Below are 17,894 nucleotides of genomic sequence, written 5' to 3'. Positions count from 1 at the left end.
TCGGGTTCAAAAATTGCAATTTTTCGATTTTTTGAAAGTTCAACCGCGGTTATCTAGAAAACTATGCATCTTACAAAAAAACTTGTAGGAACATTTTCTCTTAGAATGACCCAAAAAATATAAAAACATATTTTGTTTTGCGAGAAATCGCTGTTATGTAATTCCTCAAGTTCTTTGTTTATACCAATCTTATCGACATCCGGATCAACTGCTACCCAAAAAATTCGTGTTCTACGGGTCAAAATACATAAAAAACTTGGGTAAGTCCATCTGAATGAATAAAGGAGGCCGTTGTACCCCCCCCCCCTGGCGACAGGACTACTTCTTTTCATTCTAGTGAAAGTTTTTCTAGCCTTATTCCCCTTTTACTTATGTTTCCTGCTTCTTATCATTAGTTACCTCACTTCCATGCTTTTTCAAGACTTCTACTAATTTTTTCTTTATAAGATTAGGCGGTAAAAATAAAAATCTTTCAATAAAAAAACGTGGATTTATTTTAGAGTATCACAAAACTTTACTAATTAAAAGCATGAACTAATCCAAGTTTATCAATAAAAACAAGTAAAAATGTTTATAATACAAGTATACTTAAAAATGAAACGTAGCTATTGATCTAAAACACATTACAGCCTTCCATTTTGATAAATAACATCATTACATTAAAATATCTTTATCTAGGTATGGAATAAACAATTTCACTAAAAATTCAAACATAAAGATACATTCGAACACAATGTGTTTTATAATTAACAACTCATATATTATGGTTAAGAGCAGAAGGTCTCTTTCGCTAACTAATCACATCTTTTAGCAAATTGTACAGTTTTTGTTTATTCCTATAATTTGTCAAAACCAAATAAGAGGTTTTCAATTCGATACCAAAATTTGCCTATATGTGATAATTAATTCTATTCTATACAAATAATGAATCAAATTACTTTTCAAAATTGTATGAAGTACTGAGTACAAATTCCCTACGTAAAGACCATAGAGTATTTTGTAGATATATTATATGAAGACATAAAAAACAATATGTTTCACAGCTCCTTTGACATTTATATTAAAAATATGACACAGGCAGGAACTCTTCATGCAATATGTGAGATGAAACAATATAGTTATTACTAACATATGTAGACTTCACCATTTTGTGTTTAGAATTCATGTTATTCTATTTAAATATCTTTACTCTTCAGCACTCAAACATTTAAATATTATTTAATAAACTACAAGAATAATCAAAAACTATTTAATTTTCTTTTAGTACTTTCAGTTTTTAAAAAACAAATACTCAGATGAAGGTATTTTACTGTAATAAACTATCCGAAAACTTAAAAATAGGGAATGGGTTTGTACAAAATTTGACTTATTTCTTATTGGGAGGGCGGAGGTGTTGTTATAGGTCTCTTGAAAAGAAGAATATGAGGTTCTGAAACAAAAATAAAATATTTGTCAAAAATGGTACAGAATAAACAAAAATCTTGATAATATAGCTCGTATTGTGAAATAAAAACCATATTAACATTTGAGATAATGGAGACAGTACTTATATAGTTATGTAAGATAAAACATTCAATTTGGTATGTCTAAAAAATATTTTTTCTACGGCCGTGCTAAAACAGCCACTTTCCCGCACGCATTTCCCGCGTGCGGGAATAGTATATTGTGTAACAAGTGCAGAAAGGTACTAAGTTTGAAAAGTTGCGGTACGAGCGCAAGCGAGTGCCGCATAAGTTAAAAAAGTGCCGAATAAGTTAAAAAAGTACTGGAATCATTTGCGCGGTCCATCACGATCATGATGGGCTGTCTCAAAAGGGATAAATTTCTTCAATGACTTATGTTCATATTTCACAATAATTTAATTTACTTTCTTTTTATATTTATTATCAAAAATAATCATTAAGTTATTAGTTACTGGAGAACAATTTCTCCCAAATATAATGAAATATAAAACTGTTTATGCAAATTGTAATAAACAAATGTAAAATTAAAAAAATATAAAGACAAGTGCACATATATTTTACATTCAACTGAATACTGAAATGCTGCACATTTTGATAAAGCTAAATGCCATGGTCCTATTTATAGATCACCAACATAAAACTTATAATGATGATTCAACAATTTATATTTCGGAAATTTATATATGTTTCTAATTTTTTTTGCGAGGATATAGGAAATATAATACAACAAAAATCATAATTCAGTTTACTACTGCTTAAAATATCTATAGAAATTTTTTCTTTAAATTTATTTATAGGTTGAAAAATATTTTTTCAGAGATCTACTATAGGTTAATTACTCCCTAACATAATATAGATACCAAAATACTGTTTTTAGTTTCTTGAAGACTACTTTTAATTAGTGATAGGCAGAATCGAACACTTTCAAGAATAGAACTTCTAAGAATTGAGAACTTTTTTAAGTATAGAGAACTAAGAACCATATTCATTTTTAAAGCTGGTTTAAAATAGCTGAACAAATATTACTGAACAACTAGATCCAGATAAAGAGATAAAATGTAGAATCGAGATAGCCTGTACAACTTTTTTAAAAATGAGGTCATTCTTCTGCAATGATAACTTGCTACTTCAACTTCAAAAGTGCATAATTAAATGTTACATTTGGTCAGTCCTCTTATATGTTGTCGAAGCATGGACATTAAAAATATCCACCATTAATCGTTTGGAGGCTTTTAAAATGTGGCTGTACACATACACTAATAATACATTGGACAGCTATGCTGACAAAAATGTACTGCCTTGCTAAGTAAAAACGTCCTAACTAGCAATATTAGACTTTTGACACAAAATTGGCTTATTCCCAACTAAAACAGTAAATTTATATGACAAATGAAATTATTAAAATTAAGTATTATTTTATAAAAGTAAAATAATAATTCTTTGCGATCTCCATCTATGCGATTTATGCGTTTATTCACGTAATAAAGATTTTTTTGTCGCCATTGTAATATAATACAGCTTGACACACTGTATCCCTCAGTAGACCATAAGCTATAGTAGAAATGTGACGGTAGACAGCATATTATAGTAGGATCAATTTTCTTATTAGATAACATTTAAAAAAAAAAGGCAAAACTGTTACGTATTTTATATTTCAATAAATCAACAAAAATTATCACATCCAATTATTTTTCAAATATCTGTATGAGAAGTGATCAGGTAATCATATGACTTACAGTAATTTTCCACTATTTTTCCTGTATAAGCACTGGGTCAACATTAATTTCACCCGTTGCAACATGACTTACTTAGCCAAAAAGTCATATCTTCACAATTTTTGATGCAGATACGATGCTTTAACTAGACAGTTAGCATATTCGCGGTGTGCAAGTACTTGGAAGGGAAACGAGAAACGAACGTGCGCGAGTCGCGGAGAAATATTGCAACTATCTTAAATAATTCATATTGTCAATTGAAATTGTCAAATTGACGTATATTTCATACCTTCTGTCATTGAAGCAGAAAAATTATATATTGCTCCACAATATCGATATGATATGCAATTATTATATAAAGGTAAATTTAATTAATTGTATTTTGCTTGCAGTACTGCATTTTAATAACTAATTTTATTTACTACATACAATTGTTTACGTTTGCATAACATAACCTGCATCTTATTTTTTCTGCTTATTATTTTTTTGGACTATGGCCTTGACAATTATCCAGTAACCAGGACTAATATAATTGGCCAATATAATTAAAAGTGCGAATAAAAGTACAGAGCGTAAAATGTAGAAAGATGACCTATTTTGGACACATAGTAAGGGGAGACTGATATATGTAATACTCTTTCAACTTATTATGATGGATAAAATCGAAGGATGCAGAGGAATTGGTAGAAAACACGCCTCTTGGTTGAGGAATATCAGAGAGTAGACAGGAATAAAGAAAGCTCTATTTAGAATAGCCTCAATACAGGCTATGATGTTATTTTAAAGCTGTTGTTTTAAATTCATCAATTCCTGATTTGTTTAATGTTTATATTTGATAATAGGTTTGTTTGTAGTACGATCAGCAACTGTTGCCAACCATCAGACAAATGCACAGTCTTAGTCTACAAACGCTGACTGTTAACTGCACATGCGTCTGATGGTTGGCAACAGTTGCTGTTCATACTATATGATATATACATATTGCAAACAAACCTAATGATTATCACACTCACTAAAATATGTTTACAGGAATTATGATAGGTTGAATTGGTTGTTTTTATGATCTTCAGAATACTAAAAACACTATATTAACACTGAGATGAAGCCAAGATTTTATAAAGCCAGTGTAAGACCAATAATGACATATACATCAGAAACAAGACCCGATACATCCACAACACAAAGACTACTGGAAACAGTGGAGATGAGAGTACTGAGAAGAATTACAGGAAATACGCTGAGAGATCGAAAGAGGAGTGAAGACATTAGAAGACAATGTAACATACAGTGTATAAACGAATGGACACAAAATAGAAAAAAAGAATGGAATAACCACATAACCAGAATGGGGGAGACAAGTGTGGTCAAAATAGCAAGAGATAAATCATCAATCGGTAGAAGAAGTATTGGCTGACAGCGCAAAAGAATTTGAGAATAAGATTCGGGTCGACAGCATTTATACTGATTTCTCAAAGGCATTTGACAGGTTAATCATAACCTGTTGGTTCATAAACTTCATGCATCTGGCTTTATTGAAGCCATTGTTAATCGGATTAAAAGCTTTTTGATGGGGCGTACACAACAAGTTCGTATCAATAATTATGTTTCTAAAGAATTCCATTGTTGTTCTGGTGTCCCACAAGGGTCTCATTGTGGTCCCTTGCTCTTTAACTTGTTCATTAACGATATTGGTAAGGCTATCAAAAATTCACACTTTCTACTATTTGCTGATGATCTTAAGTTATTTCGTTACATACATGATATATCAGATAGAGATCTCCAGAATAATATATGTTTATGGTCGAAACAAAATGGTTTAAGCCTAAATCCGACTAAATGTTCTTGTATTTCATTTGGTCGTATAAATAATCTAACATCTAATAGATATGTTTTTAATGATGTACTCTTGGATTCAGTTACTGAGATTAAAGATTTGGGTGAGTGATTCAAATTTACCACGCTGTATTGCTTGTTTGTAATTGGTCCAACCGCAGGCAAGTTTACTCCACTGTTATAAAATTTTGACACTAATGACATTTATCAAATTTTGACACTAGTGACATTTCATAGGTTAATTAACACGTTAATCGCCCAAATGAAGCGAAAAATATCCCACCCCCAGGCTCAACCTAGTTTTTCTAGTAAATCAGTAGGTTTTTACACTAGATATGATGTACTGACTGTTATAAAGTGCTAGGTTAAAAAAATTCTCTAAAAATGTATTTTGAATATGACACCCTACTTATGGGTTTCAGATCCTCTGACGACAGAGCGCCGCGAAACCCGAATATCGGTTGTCATTTTTTTCGAGTTCTAACAAGTCTGTGTGTGCTAAAATTGTAGATGTTTTTATTTTTTTTATTTTTATTTTATTTTTTATTTATTTATTGACGGGATTACCCCATTAAAAGTTATACAATTAACAATAATAAGTTTACGAGCTAAATATGTACTAATAATACTTTAACAACATTATAATTAGATAACAAATATTAGAGTAAGAATAGGTAGGTACTTGTAACCCTAGAACTAACAAAAAAAAATTAAATAAATACTCTATTTAAATTATTTTTAAACATATTCAGAGATATATCAAAAATTTCAATGTGTTTGTCATTTATAAGTTTAATAGGTGAATTTTGGCCATAACTTGTGCGATGGAAAGGAATATAAAATGTTATAAAATCACCTCTTCGATTTCTAGTTTGTATATCAACATTAATACACTGTAATAGATCACAGCAATCTAAATTTCCATTTATTAAATTATACAAAAATACTAATCCTACTTGATTATGTCTATTTTCTAGTGTATTAAGTTTTAAACTGTTTTCTATTAATGAATAATCGTGATCTACAATAGTTTCACCTAATTTAAATGCACAGAACCTCAAAAATTTGTGTTGAATTTTTTCAACAGTCATATTATGAACTGCATGGTATGGAGACCATACTATAGAGCCATATTCAAGTTTAGATCGCACCAAAGAACAATAAACTCCTCTTACAGTGTCAACTGAAAAATTACTACAGTGTCTCAAAATAAATCCCAACATTTTTGAAGACTGAACTGTTACGTAATTAATGTGTTCAACAAAACTCAAACTTTCGTCAAAAATCACTCCTAAATCTTTAACTTTTGAAACATATTTCAAATCTTCATTATTTATTTTATATGAAGTATTGATCTTCTTATTACCTTTGAAAAAACTAATGTAACAGCATTTTGAGACATTTAGGTTGAGTTTGTTTACTGTACACCAATGTGTCAATCTATCTAGGTCTTCCTGCAGAAGGTGTTGGTCTAAAGGACTAGAAATTATATTTGATATTTTAAAATCGTCAGCAAAAGCTAAACCTTCACTGTTTTCAAAGCAGTCGAAAATAGAATTCACAAACAGATCAAAGAAAATCGGTGAGCAGTGCCCGCCCTGAGGAACACCCGATGTAACTGCAATAGAGTTTGACAGAAGGATCCAACCTTAACCTTCTGCTGGTGGCCAGACAGAAAACTCTTGACCCAGGTGACTGTGGTTATGCCAAAATCAATATCGATGAGCCTCTTAAGGAAAATGCTATGGTCAACTCGATCAAAAGCTTTAGAAAAGTCTGTATACACTGTATCAATTTGTTTAAGTCTTTCATAGCATTTATTAATCTATTCTGATATAAAACTAAATTGGTAATAGTAGATCGACCCGAAAAAAACCCATGCTGATTCTTATTTATTAAATTTCGACATAACCAACTTAACTGACCACAAACCAAGCTGTCAAAAAGTTTGGGAATAGATGACTGTATGCAAACACTTCTATAGTTCTTAACATTGCTTTTATCTCTGTTCTTATAAATAGGCATAATATAACTATTTTTCCAGTAATCAGGAAAAACAGATGTTGTTAGGGACAAATTATATAAAACATGCAATGGTTTTGTAAGAGTACAGATACACCTTTTAAGTAGAATATTGGGTATTCCATCAGGACCTAATGTAGTTTTACTAGGTAAACGCAAAATTTTATTATAAATTTCTTGTATAGAAATGTCTGCAAAGTCAATATTTTGTGAACAATTTACAGGTAAAACTAAATTATCCACAGAACTATTTTGGTCTCCAGGAGTGTAGACTGTCTGAAAGTATTCCTTAAAAAGGTTCACAATGTCTTGGCCATTTTCTGCCAACTCTTCATTATACTGCATTGAGTGTGGTAGTGAGTGATTAGACTTTAGGTCGCGCACATACTTCCAAAAGTACCTAGGATTAGTTTTGAACTCATTATTTACATGAGATATATACTGAGACCAACATACTTCTCTGACTCGTTTGCATTCTGTATGTAGTTGACAAAATCTTAGGTAATCTGAATGTAATTGTGATTTACTGTTAAGTTTTATGCATTTTTCTCTTTTGAGATGTTATGTATCACAATTCTGGTGAAAACCATTTAGGAAAACTGCTAGATATATTTTTTTTCAAAGGTACAAAAAGAGCAATTCCCATAGCCAAGATTTCATAAAAATTGTTAACTGAATCATTAATATTATTTGAGAAACATTGTTCCCACTGTACACTTGCTAAACAATTATTAAGACCAAAATAGTTTGCATTCTTAAAATCATAGTAAAAATCATGTAGATATAAGGTACTAGAGTCTTGATTGTTAGAAAATAGGTTTAAAGTACATTCGTAACTAAAATGGTGCAAACTATCAGCAAAAATAAAATCCTTAGATTTACTAAGTTGTACATTTTTGTCATTTGTAAACAACAGATCCAAATATATATTCCTACTATTGGGTATTTCATTTAATTGATACAGTTGCAAAAAACCAAATTGTTGAGCAAGTCCTACTGCATTCGATGTACCAGGACACTCTACTCGAACTCCATAATTGTCATTAAACCACCTAGCATCTGGTAAGTTATAGTCACCAAATAAATATATTTTATTCAACGGAAACCTTTGCAACATATTTTCAATTGCTTCACAATGTTTATTGTAATATATTTCAGGCATCTGAGGTGGAATATACAGACCTCCAATTATGAATTTTATACTTTTAAAATTACAAGAAATAAATAATTGCTCCACAGTTACCTGTTCTATATGGATTCTAGCAGAAGATATAGTTTTACGTACATAAACAAGAATGCCACCACCTCGTGATTTTTGACTAGTTAAACTTGATCTATCATTACGGTATATATTGTAATTTTGACATTCCAATTCACTATCCAAATAGTCACAGCACAGGTTGCTCTCAACTAATACTAAAATATCATAGGAGGAACTATTCACAGCCATTTTTAGAGCATCTAACTTAGTACGAAGTCCTCCCACATTTTGGTAGTAAGCTATCAATGGGGTATTGATTAGTTTTCCTGATTTCTTTGATTAATTCTTTTAGCTATAACCTTTGGTATCCCATTTATATATTTAATCTGAAGATCAGGTTCACCATTGCTTATTCTGCGTTGCAATTCCTCCTTAGCTGACTTAAAAGCATTTTGTTGTTTTGTTTAGTCTACAATCCATTCATTGAAACTTGTCGGTGCTTTAAGGAAAAGTAGAAAAAACAATCCAAAGGATGTATGTAGAGGCCCAAAAATTAAATAAAGGACACATTAACGCAAAGGAAAGTAATACAGGGGTAGGTGTTTTAAAATGGCAGGATAAAGGTGATATTCTTTGTGTAAGCACTATTCATACTGACAAAACCACTAAATATACAAGAAGAGGAACAGACCTAGAAAATCCATCTCTTACAGTTGGCTATAAATATTAATGTAAGTCATTCATAGATCTGTCCGATCAGTTGAAATCATATTCTTCCCCTTTGCGTAAAGGGATTAAGTGGTATAGAAAACTTGCATTTGAAATATTACTTGGCTCGGCAGTAGTAAACACTTTTATAATATACAAAACGGTGACAAAGGCAAAAATATCAATTACGGATTTTATACACAGCACTGCTCTAAGTATGTTACAAATCGATGAAGTAGATGTCCGGAAAGTGTCGGAAAATGATAACAGAAAGCATATTTCACATAAAGTTGCTTCAACAGATCGTCAAAAATGTGTAGAATGTTACGTGAAAATAAGCACTGAAGAAGGAAGAAAAACCACTCAGATGGGACCAAAATCAAAATTTTCATGTGATGCATGTAATAAGTTTTATTTTTTGTTATGTTTTTTTGATGTTCACCATTATTCTGTATAATTAATAAAAACTGTTTGTATTATTTAAGTAAAATAAAAATATTTTTTCATAAATCCTTATAACTTTTTTGAATATTTTTTAATCATAGTAAACACATAAAAAGTGCCAAGCTCATTCACTAGTATTGCCTGCCAGGCCCTTCTGTAAAAACTTTCATATAGATAAATGTGTTTCAAAGCACTCCAGTTGGGTTACAGGCTTTGATGTTACTGCTATAGTGAAGGTTGCCCTATGGGTGTCGGGGTGTATACGACCACATCTGAAACCCAAATGACGGGTATCATGGCGATTAACGTGTTAAGTTATATCAGCGATTTTTGTGTTTTCTGTGTTATTCCTTTAATTTTTAGATTGTTAGTCTGCTTTTATATAAAAAGCAGTTGTTTTTGGAACTCTTTCGCGACATATTAATTTAATATAATATTTATGGATTACGGTTTAGGGCTGACTAGATCAACCAAAAAGAAGATGTATTTGGTTATTTATTATTCTAGTGACTTTCTTGGGTGTGAATCTGTCTTTTCAGTTTACTGCTCCTGGTTAAAAAATAAACTATAGGTATTTGAGAGCCATATCACTACTTTTAATACTACTATTTTCGAATGAAATTTTTTAGTTGACTTTAAAAAGCACTTCAAAAAATACATTTTTGAAATTGGACTAAATAGTGATTTCATCACTTTATAAACTGTGTATTTACCTGGTAAATGAATCATATAATGCACCCATCCTTTACTTTGTTGAACTCCAATACCTCGCCATTCATCTTCAGACATTAAATGAGTTTTGGGTACTACGCTAACCATTTCTTTGGGAAGTACAACATGCCTGTAAATGCAAAATCATTTTATTTATACAAGTTATCAACCAAAACGAATACCTCCAGATAACATTCATTCATTGTTCATACAATATATACCTAGCAGAACTGGTGTTTTCTGTTAATAATACCTCGGTTATAAGTTATACTAAAGTTTATACATTACACGGAGTTCTATTTGATCTTACAGTTGTAAATTTTAAACGTTTGTGGAGGCTCTAGAATATTGTTTGGGTATAAAGGAATAGCTTACCTATATTCAAACACATCATCATAGTATTTGTCCGAGTAATAGATACTGTTTATTAATTCCTCCCTGCTCATAGATGCCATTGCGTTATTGGGGTAGTATTACAATTGGTAAACCATAAAATTATACGATAAAAACTTTGCAAAACTTGTCCTTTTATTCACTAGATATATTTCTGTCACGTTTTCCGTTGATTTTTTGATGATCAAATTGAATTTAGTAACTTTCAGGCCAGCCAACTGTGTTTAAAAATCCCCAGCTGGAAACTGAAAACATGGTTGCCTATACAATACAACCCTTTAATTTATATATTTTATAACTTTATGCTTTACGTACTCCAGTAAGAGATTATTTAAAAGGAATACATTTCAGATTCGATTATTTTTTATTTTTTTTTTCATTTAATTTGTTTTGGGATTGGACTTTTTGGACTTTAAAGCTGTATGTCTATCTCTTTTTTTGTTGTTGTCCTTGTAGGCCATCTCTCAGTAATTTATTAGTCTGTGGTTCGGCCTAAAGGGGATAGTCCGATTACAGCAGTATATCAACTTTAATTTAAGTAATGTTTAAAAAAATACAAAAAGAAAACGGTCTAACAGTGGAAAGTGAAATTTCAAACTTAAAGGAAAACTACTACAATAATAGTGAATTTGTTTTATCTACCTTAATCGGTTCCCAAAACATTAAAAAATGGAACTCCATTAGAATAGCTCTGGGATTTAAAAGCAATGAAGAATTTGTTACCAAGTTGTTAGATCTTGCTCAAGGATATCTCGATGGGTAAGTTTTAATGATATTTTGTAAAAATAATGCTTGGGTTCAATGCTCTATGTGTCAAAACCAACTACTTTGGAGCTTTAAAAATTGGAGGTAGGGATTTTGGCTTGTCTGACAGATCAATAAATTCACAACATAAACAAACACACGTGGAAATTAAATAAGTAGTCAACCTGTCAAAAATTTGTGTTCTATTTTTGTTCTATTTTACTACTAAAACTTAGGATATGCTTGTAAATATACAAAAAGTGTTTGACAAATATGGGAAAAACTTTATTTACATATTTACCTATGCTGTATAATTTTTTCAGTATGTATATAACAAATTTATTTTACTTCTCCGGTATTTCTTGCTGTTCTCTTTGATTCCCTTTCAAGTATTTTTCATTTGTTTTGCTTCATTGTTTTGTTCATTCTATTATTTAATATTTTAAGCCAGTCCAGTGGCGGATCTACGGGAAAATTCCCCCCCTAACAAGGTCCAAAATTAAAGAAAAAAATTGTTAGCTGATATGAAACTTAAGGCTATGGGCACGGTTATTAGACTTTATTACGGTTGTCTTGTCCGACGGTGGTGGGGAGACTTATATTTTTGACTTTACGTCACAAGAGTTTACATTCCCATATTATTAAATGATTTTCGATCATTGAATGTGGGTTATTGTGTATATATGTGTATTATTTGTGTTATTATGAAATAATTAGACAAATAGTACACATTTTATCTTATACCAGGTGGTGAATCGTAAAAAGGGCCATAGGAAACTCAATGTAAAATTCTGAATTGTTGAATTCCTGCTTCCCTAATTATTTTACATCAAAAGTCATGAGAGAATACTTGTAGAGAATTAAAATCTGTATTAAAATCAAAAGTAAAAATTGTTCTACGATTTAAATGCATTCCAAAATTTTGAAAAATATGATACATTTGCCACAATAGGTATGCGTGTAAAAGTAAGGCCACACGTTACTATCTGACAGTGCTCACACCATTGACTGAATAAAAAAATCTTTATTATTAATCCTTTCTCCGCAACTGAGGGTATCTTATCAACTGTATTGTTTTTAAACAATAGATAGTAAAATAAAAATATTGACAGTTCAAAAATGTGAACATTATTGCATTGTGTGTGGCCTAAGTTTGGGCTGAAAACTAAAATGTATTACATTTTTAAAAAATTTTGGAATATGTTTAATTACGTAGACCAATTTTAACAGTTATTTCCAATACAGATTTTAATCCTCTACAAATAGTTTCTAATGTCTTTTGATGTACAATAATTATTAGGGAAGCTGGAATTCAACAGTTCAGAATTTTACATTGAGTTAATGCAAAATTTTGACGCATGTCAAAATTCTCAATGTGTTTTAATTAGGCATTCCAAATCACGTGATATAATATGGCTGCTGGATGGCGAAACTGTCATCCATAGGCGTATCCAATGTTTAAACCACTTCATATTTAATTTGCTATCACAATTTCACAAATTTCGCTACACAATTAACAAAAAAACAAAACCAAACAGGATATTCTTTACAAATTTGTCAATATTCAATGTAAATATTAGATACGCCATGACCACCCCCCTTAACTATGTCTATGGGCATGTCAGTTTAGCCATCCACTGACCACCACTGACAGTTCATTGGAATCCCTAATTGCATTCATTTTTTTCGAATCCTGAGAAAACTAATAAATATTTTTGAAAAATTAACTCAGAATGAAAGACTACACTATTACCGAGGGCTGAAAGTCCCTGAAAACTTCTATAATGTTTATTTTAATAAGTTACAGGGCTGAAAATAAAAGAGAAGTGTGATATTTAATTTCAAATATTTCATTCAATAGAATCTGCTTGTTTATTCTAAGGGGCTTTCCGCCCTCAGTAATAATGTAATCTTGCATCCAGCGTTTAAATTTTTCTAAAATACTTGGTTTTCTCAGGATTCGAAAAAAATCATTACGATTCAAATGACAGTAAACTCTCGTGACGTAATCTCACCCTTAATGTTCATTGGTTAGTCGATTTAGGCAACCGTAGTAATGTCTAAGAACCGTGGGCTATGGGTACATAATTCGCAAATATTTTACGTGTATCCCTACTTTTTCTGTCTTTACACGGCAAATTACCTGTAGTAAAATTCACACTGGTATGGATATGTAAACATTACTAAAATGTCATTCTACTTGAAAATGTCATCATTAATTTAAAGAGATGGCTTTTGAATGTTCTTGGATAACTGTTATTTTTATAATTGCAAATTATTAATTCAGTTAATAAATGTGATTATTTCATTCATAGGAGATTCTGACCAATAGAAAGCTACAGACATGCAAATTAAGGTGATAATTTTTGATAATCTCGCGTCGTTAAGCATATTACGTCAGATGCCCTTCGTTGCTACGAAAAAATACATTCAGTGACATTAATGACAAATGTTTTAAAAATTATAAAAGTGATGACTTTCAACCATCAAATACATATTTATAACAACTGTGTGTTTAATTTCACTAATTGGTACTTACATATATAAATTACAATAAAATTTTGGTTTTGAACAGTTTTATTCATGAAATAATCGCAACAAATTGCACTCGAACTCTAAAATTAATATAGAATTTTTGCCCTCGTGACACTTTGACATAATTTCACTCGCCTTCGGCTCGTGAAATTAAAACTGCCAAAGTGACACTCGGGAAAAATTCAATAATTTTAGAGCTCTTGTGCAATTACTACTGATAATTTTTTCACTAACTATGTATTCAGTGATTGTAATAATTTATTTGTACAACAAAAACTAATACTCAATCGAGAAAAGAGGAAAAGTGTTAAAGTGATTTTTTAATAATATATTGTTATGGAACGCTTAAAATTTTGAACATCTTTAACAACAAAATACTTGGATCACAGAATATATTATCCTGATGTATTCTTTGCTTGGATCTTCCACAAATAATACACAATAAATAACTTTTTATTAAGTTCACCTCTTAAATCAATTATTTATCAGATACACTATATATCAATAATATTTAATCAATAACTCAAAATATTCCCGATGCAATGTCAGATATTTAAAATTGTCACTGATTGTCAGTGTCTGACTGACAATATATGCTGACAATATTATATTCGGCTGAGTGCGTTGTAAGACAAAGATAGATTTGGAAAATATTACCACGGCATTGTGTTCATTTTTTTCGAATCCTGAAAAAACCAATAAATATTTTTGAAAAATTTAAACGCAGAATGAAAGATTAAATTATTACCGAGGGCCGAAAGTCCCTTAGAATAAATTAAAAGTTTATTTTGAATGAGATATTTGAAATTAAAAATCACACTCAATTTTCTCTTAGTTTTTCACCCATGTAATTTATTAAAATAAACATTATAGAAGTTCTCAGGGACTTTCAGCCCTCGCTAATAACGTAATCTTTCATTCTGCGTTTAAATTTTTCAAAAATACTTATTAGTTTTCTCAGAATTCGAAAAAAATAAATCCCCATTTGAATAGCATTGCAGCCGAAAATAAGTACCGATCCTCTTAAATCACAGACAGACAAATTCAACCCAATAAACACACTAGTTAGGAAAATGAAGGGAACTTAATGTAAATAAACTATTATTTAGGTCTTTTATCTAGTTTGGGTTTATCTGTTTTATGTCTTTATTGGTTGGTATTTCATTGAAAGTTCAACTTCATCTGTATGAATGGGGAATGGAATAAAAAGTTTTTTTAAAATTTGCAAATATATACAGGATGTCATTTATATTCAAGAAGTTTAGGGTATTTTCGGTGAAACTGGAAGTAGGGTAACAACAAAAAATATGGTATCAAATGCAGTATGTGTCATTGTAGGTGCATGCAAAATTTTGTGAAATTTGTTTCAAAGATATTTAGTTGGTTCCATACCTTATAATACCAACTCGTGGTGTCTATGTTGTCTACAATTTTAGACAACGCAGACAGAGAGACATAGACATTTAGATTTTAGACCAGAGGTGCACAGACTTGTAGTATCTGTAATCTACTACAAAATACTTGGAAGACCAGGTATCGACTACTGACTGCTACAACTAATAAGGTGGAGAATAGATACTAAAATAGATAGATTTATGAAAATTCTTTTATTGTAAATGCTTATAAATGCAAAATATAATTAATGATCAATACCATAATTAATTAATTTCCTTTTGATGTTGATGCATTGTACTGCTTATTATCCACAGAATGTGGAGTGCCAACAACACAAGATGAGATGTTTGTCCATTAGCTGATTGCGATATTTTGATTGAACTATTTTCATTGCAAAATGCAGACTCGCACCAGTATGTTAATCCAAAAATTCGTGTCAACTGAAGAACTATTTCTTTTAAACATGGATATTGCCTTCGGATATAAAAGACCAACATTTGGTATCAGACGATTTCAGTATCACCTTTGAGTATCCTTGGTATCAAACAAATGATTTTAGGTAGTAGTCCTTGGAACTCTTCTAAAAATTTTCCATGGCTCATCCACTCTACATCTGTATGAAATAAATCAGTGTAATGTAATGTAATGTTTATTTACGGACTTGCCACTTTTACAAATCGACTTAATTTTTACAAATCAACCTAATTTTAACTAAACTATTAAAGCACAATGTGATTACATAAAAAGGTATTTTCGATTTCATTCTTAATAGTACTTAGTGATAAATGAAAAAAATCATTACTATTAAATTTGTTTGCATTTCTACACATTCTCTGTAAGGGTTTATTTACAGTATAAGTTCGATTATGAAATTTTAAATAAAATAAGTCTTGGGATCTGGTGTCTCTACAGGGAGTACGGAAGTAAACCTTTTCCAAAAGAGCACTAGCATCAATGCCTCCTCATATTAATTTATATATAAATGCTACATCTAGCAATATTTGCCTTTCTTCAAGAGTAGGCAATTTAAGTAAAGATTGTAAGACAATGTATTCAATTTCATTTACAGGTATTCTCAATTTAAAAGCAATAAATCTTAAGAACTTTCTTTGTACTCTTTCTAATAGATCTTTGTAGCAGTTATAATGCGGGGACCAAATATTGCTACCATATTCCAAAATCGATCTAATAAGGGAACAGTAATATTTTTGAGACAATAAATATCAAATTCAGAGAGGCTACGTTTCATGAATCCTAAAAGTTTCATGGATCTATTAGAAACGTAAAAAAAGTGGTCCCTGAAGCTTACTGTAGGGTCAAAAATTACCCCAAGATCCTCAAATACTGTGATTACCTCCAAAATATTCGGTCCAATATGGTATTGAAATGAAATCGGATGTTTGTTTCTAAAAAATCACATTACCTTACTTACATTTATTTATGTTCAAATTCAAAGCATTTAAGTTACAACAATCCAATAATCTACTTAAATCATTCTGTAATAAACTACAGTCATTGGAATTTTTTATGACTCTATAAATTTTTAGGTCATCAGCATAGAGAAGAATATTACTATGATAAAAACAATTTTTTATATCATTTAATCACATTTTATCACATGTAGATGACAAAACTTGGTTAATTTTTACAACTTGAGTTCTATCTGTGAGATAGCTCTCCATCCAGCCTAATAATCTTCCATGTAAACCAGCAGTTTAGAGATTAGGACAGTATAATTAACTTTATCGAATGCCTTCGAAAAGTCAGTATAAATGACATCAACCTGGTCATACCCTTCAAGAGCATCCAACAAAAATTCTTGTAAAACTAAAAGATTGGTAGTAGTAGAACGTCCTGGAATAAAACCATGTTGGTCAGGCAGTAAAGTAGGATTCAGCAGTAGTTAGCAGACTCACTAGCTTCCAACTGTGTTTTAACGAGGAGTCATTTCAAGCTTAGCACACAGGTTGAATTCACAATCTTTGTGGCATGTAGGTTGTAAGGTTCTAATCACTTGGGTTATACCTTTTTGAAACCCACGATTGACTTAGGATCGTGAAGAGATCAACCTTAGCTGAAGTGTCTTCTCTTCACCACCACACAGACAATCATGGGTTTCAAAAAGGTATAACCCACGAGGTTAGAACCTTACACAATGGCTCCCCCACGATGGGCGCCATGTTTTTGGAAGGGAAACTGCACAGTGAAATCATGAAGAGCGCTGAATGCTGTCTATGGTGGCTCTTCTCCATCAATGGCGACCGACGAAAATTGGTTTATCGAGTTTCAATGTGGTCGCACGTCGGTTTTTGATAAATTACGCCCAGGTACTCTGAAAACTGCTAGAGGATAACGTGAACAAAATCCACAATCGCCTATTGGTAGACCGTCGACTGACGTCGGTTTGCGAGATAGTCAAGACAGTAGGCACCTCAAAAGATCTCATGAGACATATCCTGCATGAAATTTTGGGGAGGTGAAAGCTGTCGGCGCGTTCGCTCTCAGACCTACAAGAGCCACTGTGAAACCACTTCAGAGCAATGCCTGAGACTGTTTAAGTGTAATCTGAAGGTCTAAAGGCGAAGCCTTTCCTATCGTCCGGAAAGGTCATGGCTCCGTTTTCTGGGATTCATAAAGTGTGATCTATTTCAGCTTCCTGAAAAGGGACAAAATGGTCACAGGGGCTTATTATGCCGCATTATTGGGTCGATTCAATGTCTACATGCAGAA

The 17,894-nt window shown here is 31.3% G+C and overlaps 2 protein-coding genes across 2 annotated transcripts in view; one reads left to right on the top strand and one right to left on the bottom strand.

Annotated features, from left to right (window-relative positions):
* Positions 1 to 470: 470 nt before the first annotated feature.
* Positions 471 to 11,338, bottom strand: LOC114332470 (cyclin-dependent kinases regulatory subunit). Its single transcript, XM_028282265.2, has 4 exons — positions 11,133 to 11,338; positions 10,473 to 10,735; positions 10,100 to 10,227; positions 471 to 1,429 (listed from the first exon to the last, which is right to left on the bottom strand). Exons 2-4 carry the CDS (start codon positions 10,550 to 10,552, stop codon positions 1,374 to 1,376), a joined length of 264 nt encoding a protein of 87 aa, XP_028138066.1. The 5' UTR covers positions 10,553 to 10,735; positions 11,133 to 11,338; the 3' UTR covers positions 471 to 1,373.
* LOC114332469 (uncharacterized) overlaps positions 10,949 to 17,894 on the top strand; it is a 48,451-nt gene continuing 41,505 nt past the window's right edge. The window contains exon 1 of the mRNA XM_028282264.2: positions 10,949 to 11,249. Coding sequence (XP_028138065.1) covers positions 11,032 to 11,249 — 218 coding nt within the window. The 5' untranslated portion in view covers positions 10,949 to 11,031. The remainder of the gene's footprint in view (positions 11,250 to 17,894) is intronic.

Source organism: Diabrotica virgifera, chromosome 1, assembly GCF_917563875.1.
Source record: "Diabrotica virgifera virgifera chromosome 1, PGI_DIABVI_V3a".
Classification (NCBI taxonomy): domain Eukaryota; kingdom Metazoa; phylum Arthropoda; class Insecta; order Coleoptera; family Chrysomelidae; genus Diabrotica; species Diabrotica virgifera.
Note: the sequence above shows the minus strand (reverse complement) of the source record. Positions and strands in the feature narration are given on the sequence as shown.